At 36.7% G+C, this 27,031-nt stretch overlaps 1 protein-coding gene across 1 annotated transcript in view; it reads right to left on the reverse strand.

Annotated features, from left to right (window-relative positions):
• Window positions 1-4,959: 4,959 nt before the first annotated feature.
• Window positions 4,960-27,031, reverse strand: part of LOC123548744 (phagosome assembly factor 1-like) — a 74,804-nt gene continuing 52,732 nt past the window's right edge. The window contains exons 10-14 of the mRNA XM_045336255.2: window positions 26,134-26,274; window positions 23,801-23,883; window positions 16,232-16,346; window positions 13,489-13,620; window positions 4,960-10,722 (exon numbers count right to left, since the gene is read on the reverse strand). Of these exons, the coding sequence (XP_045192190.1) occupies window positions 10,648-10,722; window positions 13,489-13,620; window positions 16,232-16,346; window positions 23,801-23,883; window positions 26,134-26,274 (546 nt within the window). The 3' untranslated portion in view covers window positions 4,960-10,647. The remainder of the gene's footprint in view (window positions 10,723-13,488; window positions 13,621-16,231; window positions 16,347-23,800; window positions 23,884-26,133; window positions 26,275-27,031) is intronic.

The following is a 27,031-nucleotide window of genomic DNA, read 5'->3' on the forward strand; positions in this document are numbered from 1 at the left end:
AGCCCCAGTCCTTACTCCATTGATTGATTGCATCAAGAACAGAACTAATTCTGCTTTTTTAACTGCCTCAGTAGCTTTCCCCCGAGATTACCCAAGTACCGGAATCATATACAAATTGGGAAATGTTAGCATGAGTAGTGGTATTTGTTGTATTAAATTTCTTGATGCATTCATCAAAGGTATTCATTAAGAGACAAAAGATTATTGGACTTAATACACTACCTTGAGGACAGCCGTTTACCGTTTCTATTATTTCAGAAAAAGTTAAATTTGACCTTTATGAGTCTATTCTGTAGGAAATCGTTAATCCATCTAAGCATTCTACCCCTAATATTTATCGGCTTAAGATATTTCAGAGCCCCTCCCCCCCCCCCCCCCCCCCCCCCACACACACACACGTTCCATAATTTATCAAATGCATTGCATAGATCCAAGAATAGTGCTAATTATTTTTTGCCCTCTATTTGTGTTCTTTTAAAAACCGGTTCAAATCTAGCTAGGTTATCTTCATAGGAGTGATCGGTCCTGCATCCAGATTGATAGGATGTGAGGTTTTCTAAGAATGAGCATAGACGTGGCTCAATCATTTTTTGCATCAATTTTGTAAATGTTGATGTTAATGATATTGGTCTGTAAGAGGCCGGGTCGTTCTTATCTTTATTAGGATTGAAATACAATATAACTCTAACGTAATTTACATTGTGCGGTCATGTCTTTTTGCCCTACATAGAATGCGCATGCGCGAAAATTGTCTCCTGTTGCTAAGGAAATAGCTCTCTGTAAAGACATCTATACCATCTTAACTGAGCGATAAGTTTCCCAATACATTACAGGCACTGACCTCCAGATTTTGGCTAGAAATGGTATTTCTGTAAAATTGAAGTTTGGTCATATCATGAACATTAGAACATCAGTTTTTGTTTCTGAATTAAATCTATCTTAAAATGCCAAATAAAGAAAACAAACAAGCCTGAGTTGGGAATCGAACATAGGCCGCCTCGGCAAAAACACTTTCCCAATTTCTTGACCAATACACCTAAGAGAAATACGCAAATATAAAGGTCTATAATTAAGGTAGTTTACCTCATGTACCCCATTACAAACACTTTTCATATTTAAATGGAAAAATAAGTAAAACAAATAATTCTCTCAATAGTTCTGGAACCCATGTAGTGCAAGTCAATTCATTCCAGTGAATAAGTTTGTAAATTTCAATCCATTCCCATTAGTGGATACTACATACAAAAACTAAACCAGATATTGCTTAGTAGAAAAAGGGGCATACTTTTGTAAAAAGAAAAAAAAGAGTTATTGAACCCGTGCAATGTAAGTAAGTTTATCCCACTGAATAAGAGTGTAAAGTTTCAATTCATTTATACTAGTGGTTACTGAGAAACCAGTTTACATACAAAAAATTAACCAAATCGGGTATCCGACGTGGACACGGACGCTCACGAATGGACAAGTCCAATAGTTGTCTCTTTTCTTTGAATAATTGAGCTAAAAAGTATTCTTTGGTTGTTCAACTACTTAATGAAAGAGAGGCTCGATTTTGCTGCACAGGGTTTACTTTAATGGCAAAGAGGATGTTTGACGGACTCGTGCGGTGGGCATGGAGTGTCATTCTGGAGAGCTAGGGAGCTCTGAAAAGTAAAGGGGGAGAAGTGTAGTGATAGTAGGTTTATATACCACTTCCAACAGCCTTGCTGTCGGGTTAACCCTTTAGCGACGAGGTTAGAGTGTCCGCCTACAGATAACGAGGTTCGGGGTTTGAGCCCCAGTAGGAACCTTGGTATTTTCTCTCCCCGGGTTTACATTGTTGGATTTTGGAGAGAAAATCATCTACCCAGTGTAGGATTCGAACCTATGACCCCTGCTTGCAATTCAAATGCTCTACTAAGAACCAACTGAACTAACCGGGCTTAAGCCTCGAATCACTACACTCCTCACTTTAATTCTGAAGGCTTAAACCTTATCATGGAACCATAGAGCGGGGCATCAACTGTTCAGTTCCCAACAGAGTATAGCCTCTGCAAATACCGCATGCTCTATTTAATTGGCCACGTAGCTTTCCTTTACAGTGGAATTGCAGAGCGGGGCATCAACTGTTCAGTTCCCAACGGAGTGTAGCCTCTGCAAATACCGCATGTTCTATACAACTGGTCACGTAGCTTTCCTTTACATTGAAATTGCAGAGCGGGGCATCAACTGTTCAGCTTCCAACAGAGTATAGCCTCTGCAAATACCGCATGCTCTATACAACCGGCCACGTAGCTTTCCTTTACAGTGAAATTGCAGAGCGGGGCTTCAACTGTTCAGCTTCCAACAGAGTATGGCCTATGCAAATACCGCATGCTCTACATAAACTGGTCACTGTAGCCCGCGCTTCCCAATTTACCTCGTCGCCATTAAAGTAAACCCTGTGAGAGAAAATACCAAGGTCCCTACTGGGGCTCTGGATAAAAGGAATGCTGTTTTGTCATTTTCGATTTCATCGTCTACGTCTCTTGCAAACCCCACGTCTGCACTTGAAGGCAAGTTTTCTGGAGATGTTTGTTGAATAAATAATCTTTACCAATTACCTCTTCTAACACAAGTTGTTTGTTATTTCTAAACCCACACCCCTAACACCAAAAAAAAAAAAACTTTTATATTTAAAAAAACCCTTTAATATCTAAGTACAAAATTGAATGTAGCATGGTGTAGTGGTCCTATTCCAGCCCTGTCCTGAGGTTCGCTGGTATTACATAGACTTTTATAGGAAAATCTTTAAAAATCTTACTGCATAAAACCGCATACCATTTAGCCAAGATAGTTGGCATGTAGCTTTGTGTAGTGTTGCTCCACCAAATTTGTTCAGATCATGCCTCTAGGATCAAAACTGACCACTTCACATAAATAAGATCAATGACTTAATATGAAAACAACGATATTTGACGAATAAAAATAAAGTCAACTATGGCACTTTTTGTGATTTTTACATAAATTTGGCACTTGACCTTGAATATCAAGTTTGACCTTCATTCCTTTCTGATGAATTTCTTATTACTGACATTGTTTGACATATATACATTTACTGACAATCAGAAAAGTACTATAATCAAACAGTGAAAAAAGGTAGATGTAAACTTTAACCTACTCCTCCCCCCTAATATTTCTATAATTGAGTTTTACCTAACCTACCACAATCATATGTGAACAAAATATAGATACGCACAGCTTTGACACTTAAAAAATGGGTTTTCATGGAGGACATGAAATATTCTTTCTAAACAAGAGGGTCACGATGTCCCTGGATCCCTCACCTGAGTAATATGAGCTACATGTTTCAAATGTCAAACGGATACTAAAATATTAAGAAAGTAGGTCAGCAGGTCACATTTATGGTTATTGAAAGTCAGTTTTAAGATCGGTATGCAAAGCCGTACATGTCATACAAATTTCAAGGCTGTATCTTAAAAAACAAGAAAGTAGGTCAGCAGGTCACATTTATGGTCACTGAAAGTCAGTTTTAAGATCGGTGTGCTAAACTGTACATGTCATCCAAATTTCAAGATTGTATCTTAAAAAACAAGAAGGTAGGTCAGTAAGTTACATTCAAGGTCACTGAAAGTCAGTTTTAAGATCGGTGTGCAAAACTGTACATGTCATCCAAATTTCAAGGCTGTATCTTAAAAAACAAGAAAGTAGGGTCGCATTCCACATGACCCAGATTCGACCTTGACCTATAGATCAAGATTAACATGCTGACCAAGTTTCAGGAAGATATTGTCATAAATGTGGCCTCTAGTGTTAAAAAAACTTTTCCTTTGATTTGACCTGTTGACCTAGTTTTTGACCCAACTGACCCAGATTTCAGCCTGACCTAAAGATCATCAAGATTAACATTCTGACCAAGTTTCATGAAGATATGGTCATAAATGTGGCCTCTAGAGTGTTAATAAGCTTTTCCTTTGATTTGACCTGTTGACCTACTTTTTGAACCCACATGACCAAGATTTATATTTGACCTAACGATCATTCTGACCAAGTTTCATTAACATTTGGTCATAAATGTGGCCTCTAGAGTGTTAACTAGCTTTTCCTTTGATTTGACCTGTTGACCTAGTTTTTGAACCTACATGATCCTGATTCGAATTTGACCTACAGATCATCAAGATTAACATTCTGACCAAGTTTCATGAAGATATGATCATAAACGTGGCCTCTAGAGTGTTAACAAGCTTTACCTTTGATTCGATTTGGTGACCTAGTTTTTGACCCCAGATGACCCATTATCGAACTCGTCCAAGATTTTATTGAGGATAACACTCTGACTAAGTTTCATTAAGATTGAGCCAAAATTGTGACCTTAGCGTGCTAACAGTCAGAATGATGACGACGGACGACGGACACAGGGCGATCGCTAATTTAAAAAGTATCAACTTCTTTTTGCCTCAATTGTTGCAATAAGTCTGTGGACTCTCACACCAACAAGTCATATATGTGCATAATCTACATATTGCCCTCTATTCACTTACCAAGTTTTATGAACCTAGCTTGACTACGTTTTGAGTAATTGCAGGAACCAGATTTGCAGATGGACAGACAGATGAACAGACTAACGCCATTCCTTCAGTCCCCTCCGGTGTTCCACCAGTAGGGGACTAAAAACCCTGGTACACAACTTTCTATGCTGAGTAACAATCCTGGTGGTTTGACGACTCTGGGTCAAATACTTTTTTTAAATATGCAAATTCAGATGGACAAAAATAATGGGAAATTGGGGGTGTGGTAGGCGGGGGGGGGGGGGGGGGCACAAAACTATTTATAACGCCTGTATAAGCCAAACAACCAAACCACTCCATCAGTCAGTCTGCATATAGTTAAACATCTTATGATAAAAACTCATTTGGATCTAAATTAATTCTTTTTATCAGTGACAAGTGACAAAGTTGTATTCATGTAAACAACATAACATTTTGAGTTTTATGCATAGATTTATTCTTATTTTTTTTTCACATACAGGATTGAAAATGGTTTGAATAAATCCAAAATAAATAACAGTATGCATGATAAAAGCTAAAAATCACAGTAAATAGTTTTCAGTTTTTACTTTAACAAATAATGTACATAAAGAAAATATGGAAACATCTATATAACTCTAGTTAATTCAATAAAAAGTACCGATCTAGAAAAGCAGTTTAAAGAATGTTTGTTCCATATTTACCCAAAATGCATCACCTCTGCTGACTAAGTGGATAAGTGTCTTCTATATGTCAACGCAGTTATCCACTTTTTGCGCTAAGGTGACAAAATGTGATTCTCATACCGGCCAATTTCACTCCATACATACTTTTGCACCACATCATATAAACTATCTCCATTGTATGAACAGAACAGATACCAGTATCTTAACAGTATATTTAGCATCTGTTATTTACACACATGTATTAATAATGTATTTCACTTCAAAACTTTAATCAAAATTTTATCAAATATTAACGTCCTTTTACATTTACAACATATATTCTACTCTAAAATTCCCTTGCTCACATTTCATTTATCAGCCCATGTACATCTTAAACTTTACTTTCAGGACAGCGGCTTTAAAAACTAAATTGATCAATTGAAATACTAGATAAAATTGAAAGACTGCTAATTCAGGATAACATAAAATCGCATTAAAATCAAAATTATCAATGAGGTAATACAACATTTAACCATTTAACACTAGCAATGTATGGCAAGATAAAAATATACATTCAGCAAACCATGTAGAAGTGTGGAAAGAAAAACAAAGGAATTAACTGCAAGTTTCAGAAAAGTATCATATTATTTACATAATAGATTGGGGAAAATTCCAGTCACTTTTACCTTTAAATTTGTGGGACAATGGTCTATTTGCAATTTCTAGAGTTCTCACACTTAATCTGTAAAAAAATGTGAAAATCTCCAGCATTTCTCTGCCAATAATTTACAGCATTTATTTCATTTTGAGCTTTGTTCATTGTATTTAATTTTCAGCTGTGATAGATTTATGGTTATAATGTATGTCCTGTAGACCGAAACAGAAAGACTAAAGGAAGTCTGAAAGATAAGACTGGAACTTGATTGTAAATGAATTTTTCAAGAACTTTTTTCAAATTTGCAAACTTAAAAACTGGAAAACATTAAACCTCTGAGAATGCTTCATAATTTTATATTACTTGGCATCCGCAACATCTAACATACCATAGACCTGCAGCCTTTTTATTAGCTGGTTAACCCTTACCATGCTATATTTCTATAATGGACTGGTCCATCTTCCAATTAGGGCAGTACCATTTATCATTTGAAGGAGTGTTTATGGAAAATTTACTGACTGAATAGCAAACAGTGCAGACCATGATCAGACTGCACAGATGTGCAAGCTGATCTTGGTCTACACTGGTCGCAAAGGCAGAATCAGTCGTGTTCAGCGTGGTATGGGTTAAATTGTTATTTTAAAAAAAAAAACATTATTATAAGCAATTGTTACTTATAAAAACATTTAATTGAGAAAGTTATAGTATCCTCAATACTTTTGAACATGTATGTCAAGATAGATATACATCTCTAAGATGATCTCATTTGCTAACACAGACACTTCAACTACACTTAACTGAGCCCACCAAGCCACAGTGGGCTATTGTCAGAAGTGCTGTGTACTGTAAATCTAGCAGTGTTTGCTACAGTAAAATTTTGCATTTTTCCTTCCATTGACCTTTACATGATTCTAAACGTTCATGTCTTGGCAATTTTAAAAATATTTTACATAGCTAGACAAGATTTAAAGTTTCTAAGTATACTGTCCTTGTGAATTTCGCTAACTTGAAAAGCAAGAAATTGTTTTCAGGTTTACAGTTTATCACATTACCTTTCTAAACAAAATGCAAGAATACATAAATATATATATATATATATTAGCACAATCATGCTGAACATTTCATTCAAAGACTCATGTTTTCAAGTCTTACTTCTAAGAAAAACAAAGCAAGGATTTCTGTTTCAATGAATTTTGATTGCATTCAGCAACTGAAGAGATCAAAAAAGTTTTGCAAGTCTTTAAACAAGAGCAGTCTAATGAACTTAACAACTGTAGCTGAAAATCAGCAGTAAAAGAATTTTCATGCTAATTTGTGAGTTTTTGTGTGTAAATCTTGCTTCAGTGTTACAAAATTGAGATTAAAGACCACTTCAAAATTACCAAACTGATATTAGAGACCAGTCTTAAAATGCCACTTTTCCATTGGTCAATTCCAAGATTGTCCCAAGAAGCAACCAATCAGAGTATGGAGTATTAAGACTGGTCCCAAAACTCAGTTTTTAACAGCGACTAAGAAAAACATTATAAAGCCGAGTTTGTAGCTATGAAGAAATATGTATTGAAAGTTCATATGGCACCAATTCATTAACTTACAAATAAGACATACTTCAACTTCCATTTACTAAATTGTTACCAAAAGTAAATAACTGGAACAATTTTGTTCAAGTTTTTGTACCTTTTTCAACCTCCTTAAATCCAACAAATTTAGATATAGAGTAAACTGTTTGAAACAGGAATTTGCTTTCCTTATTTCAAAGCTAAATATTTCAATGAAAATTCTCCCATTTCTTAAGAAACCCAAAAAGCATCACAGGACACTGCAATAATTTACTTTTTTTCCAGTATGAATCAAGCAACATATCCAAAACAACAATAACCCAGATTCTTCACACAAAAATGCCAAAGTTTTCCTAAAATATCTTTTTAGGTTTAACCTTTCTTAAGTAATGCCAAATGAATTATACAGATATGAAATGTAACATTTATAGCCAAATATGGATTTTTTTATAAAGAATTCATACAATATGGCTGCTGCAAGTCGATCATTTTTAAAAAGAACTTGTTGCTGTTATTGACCTTATACATTATCAATTGTTTACTTGTACATCTTTGAATTTAACTCTTTTATGGAATCACTCTTTCTTCATTTTTTGCAATCACCACATACATACTGGATAAGTTTAAAAGGATATTCAGCTCTTTTTTTCAATGAAATAGATCCATGATTTTTATGTACTATTTTAGTGAGCAAATTAATTGGAACAGAAAGGAGACATTTTACCAAGCAAAATCTGGCAATAAAAATTTCATCTGACAATTTGAAAAGTCGCAAAAGCATGTCACAATTGTCCCATTAAAAATCCAACCATCAAACACTAAAACAGTTTACTGAGTTGGTGGTTAAATTTAATAAAATATAGAAAGTGGAATATCAAATTTTACAGCATTCTAACATGGCTCGATTTGATTTCCAGTTAAACAAAGAAGAAAATCAAGCTCTGTATATTCTGCGATAAACAACGGTTGACGCCCGGACCGGTAAGAGTGCACTATGATGTAAAATTGCCGCATGACGTCCGATACATTACTCCTCATGTAAATGAAGTCCAGCATAATGTTTATTAAAATATATCAATGAGCATGTCAGAATGAAAACAAACAAGGCCTTCTAGTGATTTATCGTCTAATTTACTATCGTTCATCGTTCAGATGCTTCAGTATTATACCACAAGGGCTAACACCCTCATGGTTCAATTCCTACGCATCTGAACTCTGAACCGTGGTAAATCAAGACGATAAACAACTCGAAGGCCTTGATTATTTGTTAAGTATTACTGGCATACCTATAGTATAATCAGGTCAGCATTGTGCAGACCTTATCAAAGTTAGAAACAATCCATTTGCCTTCTCTATGCATATCAATGAGATGTGAAAAATATGTTTTACATCATAACTGGAAGGACTTTCTGTCCATAAATGCTCTGAACCTTCCTTATAGGTAGTGGGTCTGTCATGACAATCATCAATTTCCTATCAATTACGCATTTTCTGTATATAAGCCACACCATGAGAAAACCAGCATTTGCGACCAGCAAGGATCTAGACCAGCCTGCGCATCCGTGCAGTCTGGTCAGGATCCATGCTGTTCGCTAATGGTTTCTCTAATTGCAATAGGCTTTGAAAGCGAACAGTATAGATCCTGACCAGACTGTGCGGATGCTGGTCTTAAATGCACTATGTTGGTTTTGTCATGGTGCGGCTCATATAATGATTTCAGCATTCCTCGACAGGTACAGAAAGCCAGGTATGCACACATATGTCAAGAATGTCGAAAAAGCATACAAGATTTACATGACTGCATGGCAATTGTCGTTACTAGTGCACTCCCATAAATAAACAAGCAACATAAAATCAGTAATGTTTGTGATAAATTACAGGACTCGAGTGATACAAATGTCGATGAAATTATTCTATACCAATGTCTTTAAACACAATATCTAATTTGAATGGATTTGTCTGAATTGAAATAAAATCTTCTAAGATAATGGAAATTATTGAGCAAAAATATTTACATGTAAAAAAACAGAACTGTCTATATTTCTCTCACCAAAATTAAAGACCACATTTTCCAACACGATCTATTTTTTACAACACTCTAATCGCTGTCAAGGTGTATTTCGCAATGTAAAATAAATAAAACCAAACATCCTTTGACTTTAAAATGCTACTAGAGTAAAACATTTATATATATATTAAAAACAAAGAATGTAAAAATGTTAATATCAGTAAATGACAATTTGAAAAAAAATGCATGTTAAATTCACATATTGATACATATGTACATATTTTTTTCAATACATTTTATACATATCAAACACTATATTATACAGCATTTATTATGTTTATTAATTCTTAATGCCATTCCGTGTGAATGTCAATCTATTCTAAATCAAATGGAATGAACATTATGAAAAGTCTGTTGATTACATAACAACATAGACAGAATATACAAGGTACCTATATGACACATGTATGAAATAGTATTACAACTTTTTTTCCCCTTACAGATGAAAGCTATGAGATCTGTATTTGAGTAGAGTTGAAACATATACATCGGTTTCACTGACCTTTTTTAACAAAGCAAAAAAAAACACGAATTGAAAAATTCCATGTTCAGTCCGACATGTGAATCATACACAGTTGAAATGTAAATAATCCTCTCTGCCAACTTGTGTCCCTTGTTTGTGAAAACCTTTCCTACACCGCGAAAGCATATGCCCGATTTCCTATCAGATATTGGCTGTTTTCAATATATCAAATATATCTGATGCCTGGATTCTAGGATACTGCCAATACACTGCAAGCACCTCTCCCGCATTGATTTATTCATTTCCAGCACTTATGTGTATATCAATATACATGCTATCCTATAACTGTCTCATGCTGCAATTCTGGAATTTTGTCATCAAACTGCAACCATCTTTACTGGATTTGTTCTTTCATTTCAAACATTCTTGTAAAATTACCGTAACTTTTTTTTCAATAGGCCCTCTCATCAAATTTGTCATATGTTCATTTCTTATCTAGAATTACAACACATACATTTTACATTTAAATAGCCACGATTATACTGAAGGTGTATACAGATAACGTTAGATATATGCTAGCAATAATGAGTTACTAGAAGATAGTCTAGAACACTTTTAGACACAAAAACGCCGATTGAATTTAGTTGGCAGTTTTTTAGAGATGTGATCATGTGACTAGCAGACTGCGATATCATTGGTCAGGGCAGTGAGTAACCTAGGCAACAGTATTTGTCAAGAGACGGCAACAGGAGCAACTTGTTTCTGTTGATATATGGCGACTGATGCTATATGCTGGTTCTGCATGACCTGAAATAGGAATTTTGTAACATGAAAACACTAATGGCATAAAGAACAACTACAATACTGAAAATATCATATATCATTGTTGCAATACTTCCCATAATCTCAGTAATTACTATTGCCATACAACAGGATTGCCACTTAGTTCAGAAAATGAAGTTCCCAGAGTTTTCCCTGACTAAACCATACTTTTACTGACCAATACCAACATATATTTTTGGCCTCCTCCTCCTCCGCTACAGCCAACAAATCCACCCTTTTGTATTCATTTTGTTTCAGATGTAACAAACTTTCATCAAAATTCCAAAATAAAAACAAAATTGATTCAAACACATATAAATTGTGTTTACACACAACTACACCAAAATGTGTTTGGAAATACTTATAAATACTGCTTGAAGACTGCCAAAGCCACTGAACATTTTAAACATTGACCCTGAATTTCATTTCGCCTGACTTTTCTAAAATTTCAGTTATCACTGACCATTATCAAGATTTCCCTGACAATTCACTGACCCTGGGGAAAAAAAAATCCACAACTTTTCAAGGTCAGTGGCAACCCTGATACAATTACTTCCTGACACCACAATCAAAATACTTTCAATATAGTAATTAACACTGCTGCATTACTTTTATCATTCGATGCCACTGTTTGCAAAAGTACTACTGCAATAATGTTACTATGGGAAACAGCTACAGCAATATAATTGTACTTTCTAAAGTACTATAGCAATATTGTTACTAGACAAATACCTTTTTTTTCTCTTGAGTTCTACTGAATTTTTTTTTTTACTATCTTATTTCAATATTGCCAGGCATACTAGTACAATCTGATGTCACTTCTACAATACTTTCAAGAGTTTTGAAAGTACCATTGTAACATTATTACTATATGTGGTCACTGCTGCAATATTATCATAGCAGTCTTTTTGCAAACTGTAAGCTGAACATGACCAAAAGCTCATTTTGAGAAAAGCTCAGAACTATTATTCTACAGTAATATTAAGCATATATTAATTTGATGTTTTCTTTTCCCTAATATTTATAACCAGAACAAATCTTGAATTAAAAATAATCCAGAATATATCTGCACATTATCCAAACTTTTCACCACCTGGTCAAAATTGTACACATTATGTTAAGCAAATTCAATGAATTATTATCTTTTATCAAACAGCTGTAGGATAAATGCATAAAATTATTTTTCTCTTGCTACAAGCAGAAAAAAATAGAAGATGCTTTTTGTAGAAAAGTGCATGTCTCCCCCAATGCATAGTCATATCGGCAAGGAGTCAATAGGGGACAGAAACTAAAGTCGAAGTGACACCAATGGTTGGCTGTAATAGGGATCATCTATTTGGCATGTCCAATCATCCCAATAAGTTTCAACATTCTGGACCCAGTGGTTCTCAAGTTATAAATTGGAAATGATTTTCCATGTTCAGGCTCCTGTGACCTAGACCTCTGATCAAGTGACCCCAAAATCAGTAGATGTCATCTACCCTGCATGTCCAATTATCCTATTAAATTTCAACATTCTGGGTGAGGTGGTTCTCAAGTAATTGATCGGAAATAGTATTCTATGTTCAGCTCCCTGTGATCTTGACCTTTGATGGAGTGACCCCAAAAACAATAGGGGTCATCTACTCTGTATGTCCTATCACTTTGAAGGTTCTAGGTCAAATGTTTCTCAAGTTATTGACCAGAAATGGATTTACATTTTCTGTCCACTGCAACCTTGACCTTTAACAGAGTGACCCCAAAATCAATAGGGGTCATCTACTTTGCATGTCCAATCATCCTATGAACTTTCAACATTCTGGGTCAAGTGGTTCTAAAGTTACTGACTGGAAATGGTTTTGAATGTTCAGGCCCCCGTGACCTTGACCTTTAACAGAGTGACCCCAAAATCAATAGAGGTCATCTACTTTGCATGTCCAGTCATCCTATGAACTTTCAACCTTCTGGGTTAAGTGGTTCTCAAGTTACTGACTGGAAATGGTTTTGAATGTTCAGGCCCCTGTGACCTTGACCTTTAACAGAGTGACCCCAAAATCAATAGAGGTCAGCTACTTTGCATGACCAATCATCCTATGAACTTTCAACATTCTGGGTTAAGTGGTTCTCAAGTTACTGACTGGAAATGGCTTTGAATGTTCAGGCCCCTGTGACCTTGACCTTTAACAGAGTGACCCCAAAATCAATAGAGGTCAGCTACTTTGCATGACCAATCATCCTATGAACTTTCAACATTCTGGGTTAAGTGGTTCTCAAGTTACTGACTGGAAATGGGGGGCATAAATTCATCAAATAGATATCAGTTTTTGTTCCTATTCTCATTCCTGAAGCCTAATTTCAAACAACAGTTAACTCGTTGAAAGCTTTTCTCTATTTTAGCAACAATAACTTTGACCCAAGCAATTCAAACAGCAATAAAACTTTGGTTTCTATGCAATCTACATGTGTACCTGGTTAAATCTACCTGACTCATTTCTAACTGAGCAAACACATTTTTTTTTTATTTCTGATTGACCTAAGCAAGCCAATATGCAGCTGAACCTTAGTCTCCATGCAATCAAGTATTACCTATTATTAGTACAAGTGACCTCAACACCAGCAATTGTAAGTACCGGTATATCTGGACTCCCAAGCACCCCGAGTCCACCACTACACTCCTCTTTAGTTTCTTAATGCTGAAAATTTCACTTCATAGTCTCTATCCTACATGCAGTGCAGGATTAAAACACTTGCACATGTTAGCACAAAACTTACTTCAAATATCATATCCTGCACTCCATAGCAGAATGTAGAGCCAAACGGATTGCTGGTATTAGTTGACGAAGCTCTGTTCAAAATTACAGGGCGATTATCTGGTCTTACCAATGACTTTTGCACTGCGTCCCACTGAAATATTAAGTAAATAATCTCATTTTGAAAAGAAATGTAAAAGAAAACTTATCATAGGAATAGTTATTCTTAATTCTATGTCAAATTAATATGATGAAAATAGAGATCAGTAAAGTAAGAACTCATCCGATATTCACCAGAATAAAATTTGGACATCGGACCAGCAGTTTCACACAAGTCCATTTCTAAAGTTTTCACTATATACAGACACTTGCTCTAGAGACCACCTCTATTAAGCACTTTCATTAAGACCACTTTTTCAGTTCCCAGTTGTGCTGTTAAAGAACAAATTATGTTGTATTAGGAGACCATTTGTGTTAAGAGACCACTTTTTAGCCTTCCCTTAGGTGGCCTCTAAATATAAATTGTACTGTACATATATGGAAAGTGACCATGCTCTCTGGCGGCCATGTTTTAAAGTGGATCAGAATAACTTGAACAGTCCTGGAAGTGTCACACAAGGATTATTTGTGTGAAATATTTTCAAAATCCAGTCTTTCAACTTCATACAAGATTTTTTAAGCTCCCACTATATACATGTAGGGAAAAATACCACACTCCATGGCGGCCATGTTCTTTTTGACAAATCTGAATAATTTTATCAATCTTGGTAGCGGGTTACCCAAGGACCTTTTATGTGAAATTATTTCAAAATCTAACAAGTGCTTGAATAGGAGAGCTCTGGCCCCCCTATGTACAACCAAACAGAACTGTCTGAACAGTTGTGGAAGAAGACTACCCAAGGAATATCCAGACCATGTTTCATCAGCTTCCACCACACGGGTTTAGAGATGTCATTTGAAGAGAAGTGCGGACGGATGGAGAACAATCACACCAGCTTCGTGCTCAGGTTAGCTAAAACCAAGAGGGTCATGACAGACCTAGACCACTCGATTTCAGAGTTAAGCAAGCTAGAGAGTGTGCACTCTGGAACAGGACCTAAATACCCTCCAGGTGTCTAAAGTTCCAGAGGCAGCACAAGTTGATTCTGACACATGACAAACAGTTCAAACACTAAATGCGTCTTAGGTCTTTAAAATTTGGTGAAAAAAGTACACACAGACCACTGGAACTGGCTGAGGGTGTTCTGGCAGATCTGATTATAATTTTATCTGTATCCAGACATTCATGAGAAGATTTTGTTTAAAGGTAGTTCTATATTTAGCTTTACTGCTTCTTACAAGGAGGCCCTATGCCGTAATTTGTACAGTTTGGAAAAGGACTATAAATAATGCTACGGACCATGTTTGGTGAAAGATCCATCAAGCCCTTCATGAGAATAAGTTGTTTGAAGGTATTTCTATTTTTAACTCCAGGGGGGCCCTAAAAAGGACCTGGTACTCCGCTTTGAAAAAATTGGGAGCAGACCTTACAATAATGCAGAGACAAAGTTTAATGAAGATCCATCAAGAAGTACATGAGAAGAAGGCTTTTTTTCTATTTCTAGCTCTAGCAGCATTAAAATAGGCCAAGTGCCCCAATTTGGACAAACTTGGCACACGACCTTATAGTGATGCTACAAAGCATTTCTGATGCAGATCCATTAAGCAGTTCATAAGAAGAAGTCTTTTTCTATTTTTAGCTCTGGTGTACCCCTAAAAGGGGCCAATCAGAACTTGATAGTGGACCATGCCAGGATGCTTCTGACCAAGTTTGGTGCAATTCTGACAAGCAGTTTCAGAGGAGATTTCATTTGAAGAAAAGTGCAGATGGACTCAAGACATTGAGCCATCACAATAGCTCACCCTATGCACTTCATGCTAAGGTGAACAAATAAAATTCCAATTTAATATCTTCTTTACTTTGAAATCTACAAACTCATGTCCCATGAAATACTGTGAAATCACCAATATTTGTAGATCACTAATTGGCATGGATTTAAGGGAGTCAATCATCAAAATTAAATAGATCCTAGCAAACACATAAAACTCCAATTGAGCTGCACCACGAGAAAATAAACATAGTGACTTTGTGACCAGCATGGATCCAGACCAGCCTGCGCATCCACGCAGTCTTGCCAGAATCCATGCTGTTTGCTTTCAAAGCCTATTGCAATCAGAGAAACTGTTAATGAACAGCACAGATCCTGACCAGACTGCACGGATGCGCAGGCTGGTCTGGATCCATGCTGGTCGCAAAGCTACTATGCTGGTTTTCCTGTGGCGCGGCTCAATTCATTTTTATGTTGAAAGGTCATAATCCGTTACACTAAACACAAAACAGCCAGTCTGGCCAAAACAACAAAATTAACCACATTTTTTGTTTTCTAAAACTACAATTCTTTGATGGGTTTAATGTAACTGACACATTTTTAGGTCATATTGTGACTTTCCAGCATTTGATTGTGGAGGAGGACCCTAGGTGCCCCTCCGTGTATTATTTCATCATGGGCTGTCACCTGGGCAGAACAAACAACCTCTCATAAGCTATCTGGATGGCTTCCTCACATGAATAACTTTATGCCTCTAGCAAGACTCAAACTAACATCAGTGAGAGGCAAGTGATATTTTGGCTATGGAGGTGCCTCCAAAAACTACAAAATAAAATGATTTACAATATCATGCTTTTCCTCAGGAGTTTTAATGTTGTTATCAGGAAAAAAGTGAACCTTTGAGTATGCCGTTATTATAATTTCTTCCTCCTCAATTTCTCCTGTCTGAGCAAGTGGCTGTGGTTTCTCCCTCTCGATAATCACTGGAATCTTGAATTCACATCTGCAATACCTACAATATTATACAGTTCACATATCAGGAAAAATTTGCAACTAAGAACTTTTTCCACAACACAACATCATCAACATGATAATATAACCCTCAGAACAATATGATTTACATAGAAAAAAACAAGAGCTGTCACTAATGGTGACAAATGCCCCCGCAGCACCTTGACCTTGACCTTTGACCTGGTGACCCCAAAGTCAGTAGGGGTCGTGTACTCAATAAGTACTATCAGCATGTGAAGCTTGAAGGTCCTGGGTGCAGTGGTTTACGACTAAAGCACCTTCATGCTAAAAGTTAACGTTTGACCTGGTGACCTTGACCTTTGACCTGGTGACCCCAAAGTCAGTAGGGGTTGTGTACTCAATAAGTACTATCAGCAAGTGAAGCTTGAAGGTCCTGGGTGCAGTGGTTCGCGAGTAAAGCGCCTCCATGCAAAAAGTTAATGTTTGACCTGGTGACCTTAGCCTTTGACCCCAAAGTCAGCAGAGGTCGTGTACTCAATAAGTACTATCAGCATGTGAAGTTTGAAAGTACTGGGTGCAGTGGTTCGCGAGTAAAGTGCCTTCATGCAAAAAGTTAACGTATGACCTGGTGACCTTGACCTTTGACCTGGTGACCCCAAAGTCAGCAGGGGTCGTGTACTCATGCAAAAAGTTATCGTTTGACCTAGTGACCTTACCTTTGACCTGGTGAACCCAAAGTCAGCAGGGGTCGTGTACTCAATAAGTACTATCAGCACGTGAAGTTTGAAGGTCCTGGGTGTGAAGTTTGAAAGTACTGGGTGCAGTGGTTTGCGAGTAAAGTGCCTTCATGCAAAAAGTTAACGTATGACCTGGTGACCTTGACCTTTGACCTGGTGACCCCAAAGTCAGCAGGGGTCGTGTACTCAATAAGTACTATCAGCATGTGAAGTTTGAAGGTCCTGGGTGCAGTGGTTCGCGAGTAAAGTGCCTTCATGCAAAAAGTTATCGTTTGACCTAGTGACCTTACCTTTGACCTGGTGAACCCAAAGTCAGCAGGGGTCGTGTACTCAATAAGTACTATCAGCACGTGAAGTTTGAAGGTCCTGGGTGCAGTGGTTCGCGAGTAAAGTGCCTTCATGCAAAAGTTAACGTTGTGAGGAACGAACTAACAAACAGATGGACAGTTGAAAACTAATATGCCTCCCTTCGGGGGCATAAAAATGACAACAAGAGTGGCAGACTGTCTCAAAATACGCCCATCATCGAACCTGGCCTAATTCAAGGGCCATAATCCAAGACTGTCTGGGGTCTAAAGTGAATATCAAAGACCTTACACTTCAGCATCTATATAAAATCTGCTTTCCTTCTACAACTTTATAAACAAGAGGGCCAAGATGGCCCTAGGTCGCTCACCTTAGAAACACACCATAACAGTGTAAACATGCTTGACCTAGTGATTTCATGGAAACAAATATTCTGGCCAATTTTTATTAAGATTGGACCAAAAATGTGGTCTCTTTGAGTTTAAACAAGTATTTTATTAGATATGGCCTAATGATCTAGTTTTTGACTCCTGATGACCCATATTCAAACTTGACTTAGATTTTATCAAGGCAATCATTCTGACAAAATTTCATGAAGATCAAATGAAAAAAAAAACCAGTTTCTATCGCATACACAAGGTTTTTCTTTGATTTGGCCTAGTGACCTAGTTTTTGGCCCCAGATGACCCATATTCAAACTCAACCTAGATTTCATCAAGGCAATCACTCCGACCAAATTTCACGAAGACCAACTGAAAAATACAGTTTCGATCGCATACACATGAGTTTTCCTTTGATTTGACCTAGTGACCTAGTTTGTAATCTCAAATGACCAATTTTCTTACTAGGCCTACATTTTATCAATGTAATCTTTCTGACAAAATTTCATGAAGATCAATTGAAAAATGCAGCCTTTATCGCACACACAAGGTTTTTTTTTTATTTGACCTAGTAACTTAGTTTTTGACCCCAGATGACCCATATTCAAACTTGACCTAGATTTCATCAATACAATCATTCTGACCCATATTGAAATTCAGCCTAGATTTCATCAAGGTTATCATTCTGACTAAATTTCATGAAGATCAAACTGAAAAATACAGCCTCTGTAGCATACACAAGGTTTTGCTTTGATTGACCCATTGACCTAGTTTTTTACCCCAGATGACCCATTTTCAAACTCAGCCTAGATTTCATCAAGGTTTATCATTCTGACAAAATTTCATGAAGATCAGTTGAAAAACACAGCCTCTATTGCATACACAACGTTTTTCTTTGATTTGACCTAGTGACCTACTTTCTGAACCCAGATGACCCATTTCTGAAATTGGTCTAGATTTCATCAAGGTAATCATTCTGACCAAAATTCATGAAGATCAATGGAAAAATACAGCCTCTATCGCATACACAAGGTTTTCCTTTGATTTGACCTAGTGACCTAGTTTTTGACTCGAGATGACCCCTTTTCGAACTTGGCCTAGATTTCATCAAGGTAATCATTCTGACAAAATTTCATGAAGATCAGTTGAAAAATACAGCCTCTATCGCATACACAAGCTAAATGTTGACAGATAGACGACAGACGACAGACGCCGGACATCGAGCGATCACAAAAACTCACCTGAGCAATGCTAAAAACAGTTATGGAAAAGGGTAACTTTTGGGATCATAATCAATTTGTGAATTTTTGTTCTTTAAGAAGTATTTATCAGCATATGGAGAATACATTTTCTCTCTATCTTATAAATGACAAATGCACAACACTTACAAAAGATAAAAAAAATTATGTTTATAAATTGAGCAAATGATAACAATGAAGCTATCTGCACTTAATAATGATGTTAACTGCCTGAAATTCTGTCTCTGAATCAGGAAAAATATACCAGACAGTTCCTTTTTAAAAATCTTTAATGAGAAAACTTGTATTCTAACACAGTGAATAGTGGATTTATGATGCCAACAGACTAGGTTTTGTGTTGTATCCTTGATATGAATGACATTTCTAAGCAAAAGGACCATAGAGGCCCCATGTTGCTCACCTGACATTGACTATTTGACCTCAAATATACCTATGACACACTAATATCTTTGTTCAGCACAAACAAGAGGGCCAAGATTGCCCTTTATCACTCATCTGACTCAAATGGTTACATCATATCTTGATAGAGGCTCTATAGATAATACTATATGCAAATAAGCCCTAGGCCTTGAGGTTTTAGACAAGAAGATCTTTTAAGTTTTACCTATATGTGCATGTAAATGCAGTGAAACTTAGGGCGGGGTTTCAGAGGAGAAGATGTTTAAAATGGCTGATACAGGACCATTGACATATAATAATAGTTCACCCTGAACAATGTTCAGGCAAACTAAAAACATATAACTGGTCAGAGAGGACCTTACAAGGATGCTACAGACCAAGTTTCATGTAGATCCACCAATTGGTTCAAGGAAAAAAGTCATATAGAGATATTTCAACTTTTAGTTCCAGTAGCCCCTTACACAGGCCAAGCATCTCCATTTCAAGTCATATTTTATAGACTGCTTTATACGAATGATACACCAAGTGGGTATGTTATTCTGTATGACCTTTCACCAAATGACCTGAAAAACAAGAGGGCCAAGATGGCCCTAGGTCGCTCACCTGATAAAAACACCATAACAGTGTAAACATGTTTGACATAGTGATTTCATGGAAACAAATATTCTGACCAATTTTCATTAAGATTGGATCAAAAATGTGGTCTCTTAAGTGTAAACAAGCATTTTCTTCAATTTGACTTAATGACCTAGTTTTTGAGCTAAGATGACCTATATTCAAATTTGATCTAGATTTGATCAAGGCAATCATTCTGACTAAATTTCATCAACCTCGATTAAAATATACAGCCTCTATCGCATACAAAACGTTTTTCTTTGATTTGACCCAGTGACCTAGTTTTCGACCCCAGATGATCTATTTCAAAATTTGGTCTAGATTTCATCAAGGCTATCATTCTGACAAAATTTCATGAAGATCAGTTGAAAAATACAGCCTCTAAACGCATGCACAAGGGTTTTCTTTGATTTGACCTAGTGACCTATTTTTTAACCCAGATAACCCACTTTCAAACTTGGCTAGATTCATCAAGGTAATCATTTGACCAATATTCATGAAGATAAAATGAAAAATACAGCCTCTATCGCATACACAAGGTTTTTCCTTGATTTGACCTAGTGACCTAGTTTTTTACCCCGGGTGACCCATTTTCGAACTCGCCTAGATTTCATCAAGGTAATAATCTGACAAAATTTCATGAAGATCAATTGAAAAATACAGCCTCTATCGCATACACAAGGTTTTTCCTTGATTTGACCTAGTGACCTAGTTTTTGAACCCAGATGACCCATTTTCAACACGGCCTAGATTTCATCAAGGCAATCATTCTGACCAACATTCATGAAGATCAACTGAAAAATACAGCCTCTATCACATACACAAGGTTTTTCTTTGATTTGACCTAGTGACCTAGTTTTTGACCCAAGATGACCCATTTTCGAACTCGGCCTAGATTTCATCAAGGTTATCATTCTGACCAATATTCATGAAGATTAATTGAAAAATACAGCCTCTATCGCATACACAAGGTTTTTCTTTGATTTGACCTAGTGACCTAGTTTTTGACCCGAGATGACCCATTTTCGAACTCGGCCTAGATTTCATCAAGGTTATCATTCTGACCAATTTTCATGAAGATCAGTTGAAAAATACAGCCTCTATCGCATACACAAGTTAAATGTTGACGGACAGACAGACGACAGACGACAGACAGACGCCGGACATCGAGCGATCAGAAAAACTCACCTGAGCATTGCTCAGGTGAGCTAATAATGGTGGTCGCATAATGGTTATAGTCAACAATTACATGAAGACTGATAGCCAAACATGACTTGAAAGAGGTCGCTGTGACCTTGACCTTTAACATACTGATCCCCAATGAAGGTTAACTACTGCATGCCAGAAGGTTCTTCAGTTATTCAGAAGAAACCCACTTTTGTTCTCAAAGTCTGTGTGACCTTGACCTTTGACCTACAATATCCCAAAACAGTAAGGGTCATCTGTTGACCGGAGGCAATTGTCTTACAAAATCTGATGCTTGTAGACCAAAGCATTGTTTAGTCATTGAGCAGAAAATGTTCTCTGTTACCATGACCTACTGACCACCAAAACAAAAGGAATCATTACTTGACCACAGCCAATCATCCTTTTCAGTTTGACCAATGTGATGCCAAGCATTCTCTAGTTATTGTTTGGAAACAAAACAGTCTACACAGGACTTACAGACAATGAGCAAAACAATATACACCACCTTCTTTAGGAGTTTAAAAGCATAAAAATGAGGTGAGCTAAAATGCATCATAAATTTTTTTGTTTATTAATTTAACTACATAACTGACTTCTTTAATGATCCAAACATAACTACTTTTTCCCTCAGTAAAATGTATATAAATTGACATTTTATGACACACCGTTTCTCAGCGTTATATCTGAAAACATGCCAAAAGTCATGTATGCCAGGAATTAACATACATGCTTTTAGCACATAATGATCTCCTGTCTAGAAACAATATCTCTGTATTTCAACAGAATTTTATATAATAAGGTCATATCCATCTAGATAAACATATTTACAGTTTAACTGATGCCAAGAAGATGCATTTTGTCACGTATCAATTTAGGACAAGAAATACAATACAGTGACACAATCTGGCTTTTTAAGACAAGGTGAAATCAGAACAAGAAGTCAATCTGGGAAGTTAGCTAACTGGATGCTTATGACCAGGTGAAATCAGAACAAGAATTCAATTTGGGAAGTTTGCTAACCGGATGCTTATGACCAGGTGAAATTAAAACAAGAAGTCAACTTGGGAAGTTAGCTAACAGGATGCTTATGACCAGGTGAAATTAGAACAAGAAGTCAACTTGGGAAGTTAGCTAACCGGATGCTTATGACCAGGTGAAATTAGAACAAGAAGTCAACTTGGGAAGTTAGCTAACCGGATGCTTATGACCAGGTGAAATTAGAACAAGAAGTCAACTTGGGAAGTTAGCTAACCAGATGCTTATGACCAGGTGAAATTAGAACAAGAAGTCAACTTGGGAAGTTAGCTAACCGGATGCTTAAGACAAGGTGAAATCAGAACAAGAAGCCAACTTGGGAAGTTAGCTAACTGGATGCTTATGACCAGGTGAAATCAGAACAAGAAGTCAACTTGGGAAGTTAGCTAACCAGATGCTTAAGACCAGGTGAAATCAGAACAAGAAGTCAATTTGGGAAGTTGGCTAACTGGATGCTTATGACCAGCTGAAATCAGAACAAGAAGTCAATTTGGGAAGTTGGCTAACTAGATGCTTAAGACAAGGTGAAATGAGAACAAGAAGTCAACTTGGGAAGTTAGCTAACTGCTTAAGACAAGGTGAAATGAGAACAAGAAGTCAACTTGGGAAGTTAGCTAACCGGATGCTTATGACAAGGTGAAATTAGAACAAGAAGTCAATTTGGGAAGTTAGCTAACTGGATGCTTATGACCAGGTGAAATCAGAACAAGAAGTCAATTTGGGAAGTTAGCTAACTGGATGCTTATGACCAGGTGAAATCAGAACAAGAAGTCAATTTGGGAAGTTAGCTAACTGGATGCTTAAGACAAGGTGAAATAAGAACAAGAGGTCAATTTTGGAAGTTGGCTAACTGGATGCTTAAGACAAGGTGAAATTAGAACAAGAAGTCGATTTGGGAAGTTGGCTAACTGGATGCTTAAGACAAGGTGAAATCAGAACAAGAAGTCGATTTGGGAAGTTGGCTAACTGGATGCTTAAGACAAGGTGAAATCAGAACAAGAAGTCAATTTTGGAAGTTAGCTAACTGGATGCTTAAGACAAGGTGAAATCAGAACAAGAAGTCAACTTGGGAAGTTGGCTAACTGGTTGCTTAAGACAAGGTGAAATCAGAACAAGAAGTCAATTTGGGAAGTTGGCTAACTGGATGCTTAAGACAAGGTGAAATCAGAACAAGAAGTCAATTTGGGAAGTTGGCTAACTGGATCCTTAAGACAAGGTGAAATCAAAACAAGAAGTCAATTTGGGAAGTTGGCTAACTGGATGCTTAAGACAAGGTGAAATCAAAACAAGAAGTCAATTTGGGAAGTTGGCTAACTGGATGCTTATGACAAGGTGAAATTAAAACAAGAAGTCAATTTTGGAAGTTAGCTAACAGGATGCTTAAGACAAGGTGAAATCAGAACAAGAAGTCAATTTTGAAAGTTAGCTAACTGGATGCTTATGACAAGGTGAAATTAAAACAAGAAGTCAATTTGGGAAGTTAGCTAACTGGATGGTTAAGGCTGTGATTGTCTGCTTAAGGCAAATGGCTGCTAAATACAGGTGGCTGCTAAGGCAGATTCAAAAAGTACTTACATATTGAAGTTATAATGACCTGGATAATTTGTGTGAAGTACAAACTTCTTCACCTGATGAGTGTTTGCATCAAATAAAATGTCCTGAAATATAGCAAGGTTTTTTTCACACTGTGAAATAATTGAACTTCATGGTAACAACATTTTGCCAAAAGGGCTACTTCTTTTAGACATGAATTTTTGAATGTAAAATTAGTGTGAATTTTCATGGGTATGTTACTCTTAGTTTCCACTATAAACAGACTATTTCATTCAAGCGTAACTTGATAGATTTCAAATTGTAGTTGTAAAATTAAACAGAATTACATTTTTTTCCTTTAAATTTAATTTTGCTCATCCTGAAATCAAACAAGAGGACCATGATGGTCCTGAATCGCTCACCTGTCCCAACATGACCCAGTTTTGAACTGAGTATGACGTCATTTTTTTTCTATTATTTGACATAGTGACCTAGTTTTTGAGCTCATGTGACCCAGTTTTGAACCTGACCTAGATATCATCAAGATGAACATTCAGACCAACTTTCATACAGATCCCATGAAAAATATGGCCTCTAGAGAGGTCACAAGGCTTTTTCATTATTTGACCTACTGACCTAGTTATTGACGGCACGTGACCCAGTTTCAAATTTGACCTAGATATCATCAAGATGAACATTCTGACCAATTTTCATGAAGATCCATTCAAAAGTATGGTCTCTAGAGAGGTCACAAGCTTTTTTTATTTTTAGACCTAATGACCTAGTTTTTGATCGCAGCTGACCCAGTTTCGAAATTATTCTAGATATCATCAAGATGAACATTCAGACCAACTTTCATACAGATCCCATGAAAAATATGGCCTCTAGAGAGGTCACAAGGTTTTTCTATTATTTGACCTACTGACCTAGTTTTTGAAGGCACATGACCCAGTATCAAACTTGAACTAGATATCATCAACGTGAACATTCTGACCAGTTTTCATGAAGATCTTGTGAAAAATATGGCCTCTAGAGAGGTCACAAGGTTTTTCTATTTTCAGACCTACTGACCTAGTTTTTAACCACAGTTGACCCAGTTTCGAACTTGGCCTAGATATCATCAAGATGAACATTCAGACCAACCTTCATATAGTTCCCATGAAAAATATGGCTTCTAGAGAGGTCACAAGGTTTTTTTATTATTTGACCTACTGACCTAGTTATTGACGGCACGTGACCCAGTTTCAAACTTGACCTAGATATCATCAAGGTGAACATTCTGACCAATTTTCATGAAGATCCATTCAAAAGTATGACCTCTAGAGAGGTCACAAGGTTTTTCTATTTTTAGACCTAATGACCTAGTTTTTGACCGCAGCTGACCCAGTTTCAAACTTGACCTAGATATCATCAAGATGAATATTCAGACCAACTTTCATACAGATCCCATGAAAAATATGGCCTCTAGAGAGGTTACAAGGTTTTTCTATTATTTGACCTACTGACCTAGTTTTTGAAGGCACGTGACCCAGTTTCGAACTTGACCTAGATATCATCAAGATGAACATTCTGACCAATTTTCATGAAGATCTTTTGAAAAATATGGCCTCTAGAGCGGTCACAAGGTTTTTCTATTTTTAGACCTACTGACCTAGTTTTTGACCGCACGTGACCCAGTTTCGAACTTGACCTAGATATCATCAAGATGAACATTCTGACCAATTTTCATGAAGATCTTTTGAAAAATATGGCCTCTAGAGCGGTCATAAGGTTTTTCTATTTTTAGATCTACTGACCTAGTTTTTGACTGCACGTGACCCAGTTTCGAACTTGACCTAGATATCATCAAGATGAACATTCTGACCAACTTTCATAAAGATCCCATGAAAAATGTGACCTCTAGAGAGGTCACAAGCAAAAGTTTACGCACGGACGCACGGACGGACGGACGACGGACGACGGACGCTGCGCGATCACAAAAGCTCACACTGTCACTTTGTGACATGTGAGCTAAAAATCCAGGAGAAAATAAGTTACCCATAAATAATGATTTCACAGTAATTTTACATCATGTGACAAATTAAACTAACAAAGCTACAATTTCCAAGGCATTTATAAATTCCTGATGCAAATTAAAGTTTATAAAAGGTGTTACTTTTACTTTCATATTCAACCAATTATTTTCAATTTTCCTACAGCTGTGTTCTAAAATTCTTTTAAAGTCTACTTAACATTTTTAGGTGCCTGCTTAACATGAGTTGAAATTAGAGCAATAAGTCAATTTGAGAAGTGAGCTGACTGGCTGCTTATAGTAAGTGGTTGCTAAAGGCAGGTTTTACTGCTTGACAAAAATGATACAAAAGCAGGATACGTACGACTCCCATAGTGAAATAGTTATAGAAGTAGTCTGATGATTTAGCCCGAACCCGTCTATGAGCGTCAGGGGTATGAATCTTCATTTTATCATCTGATTTGTAAAATACTTTCTCCGGGCAGCCTAAGGCACTTATCACATCCTGTACAGATCATAAAACATTAAATCTACGTTCAATTTTCATGATGTAAAACTCACATTAACCCTTTCCCACACGGATACGTTTATCACCGTATCTATCGATTACCGAACAGAAACGTATTGACCCGAGTCTATCGGTTCCCCGATAGAAACGTATTATACCGATTAACGGCCATTTGAACAGAATCGTTTTATCCCGTGTCTCATAATCAATCGCTTTATTTTCGTTCTTTTCCTAAAGAAACAAATTCCGGATGTTTACTAACTCAAAATATGGGATTTCGTCATCATTATTTACGTACAAGATCATGTGGTTACTATTTAAATTTATCGAGTACTTTGCAAAGAAAGACACCGGGGTTTTTTCCTACATGTGCACGACGCTACGTCATGGAAAATTACTGAGAAAACTGCTTGCAACTGGCCGGTTCGCGGGCTTTCCTCGTTCTAAAAATAACAACCATTTAACATCAAAGTATTTTTAAATGTGTTAGGTCATGAAGGTCACGCGTGATACATGCGGATTTCCCCTAAACAACAATTTGTGTACACGATGGCTTGGAATTTATGGCCTTACATAACGGGAAGTGTTAATCAAAACAGAAGGACCGCGGCTTTCAAATATTTTATGACACCCCAAGAGTTAATTGCTGCGGAAGTCACCCGTGATGTACCGACGTTTGATCATCAAAATATTACGTAATATTATCGTAAAATTTTTAATTTTTAGCACAAGAATACTGTAGTCGGTTACGAGT

The sequence above is a fragment of the Mercenaria mercenaria genome, chromosome 6, assembly GCF_021730395.1.
Source record: "Mercenaria mercenaria strain notata chromosome 6, MADL_Memer_1, whole genome shotgun sequence".
Taxonomy (NCBI): Eukaryota; Metazoa; Mollusca; class Bivalvia; order Venerida; family Veneridae; genus Mercenaria; species Mercenaria mercenaria.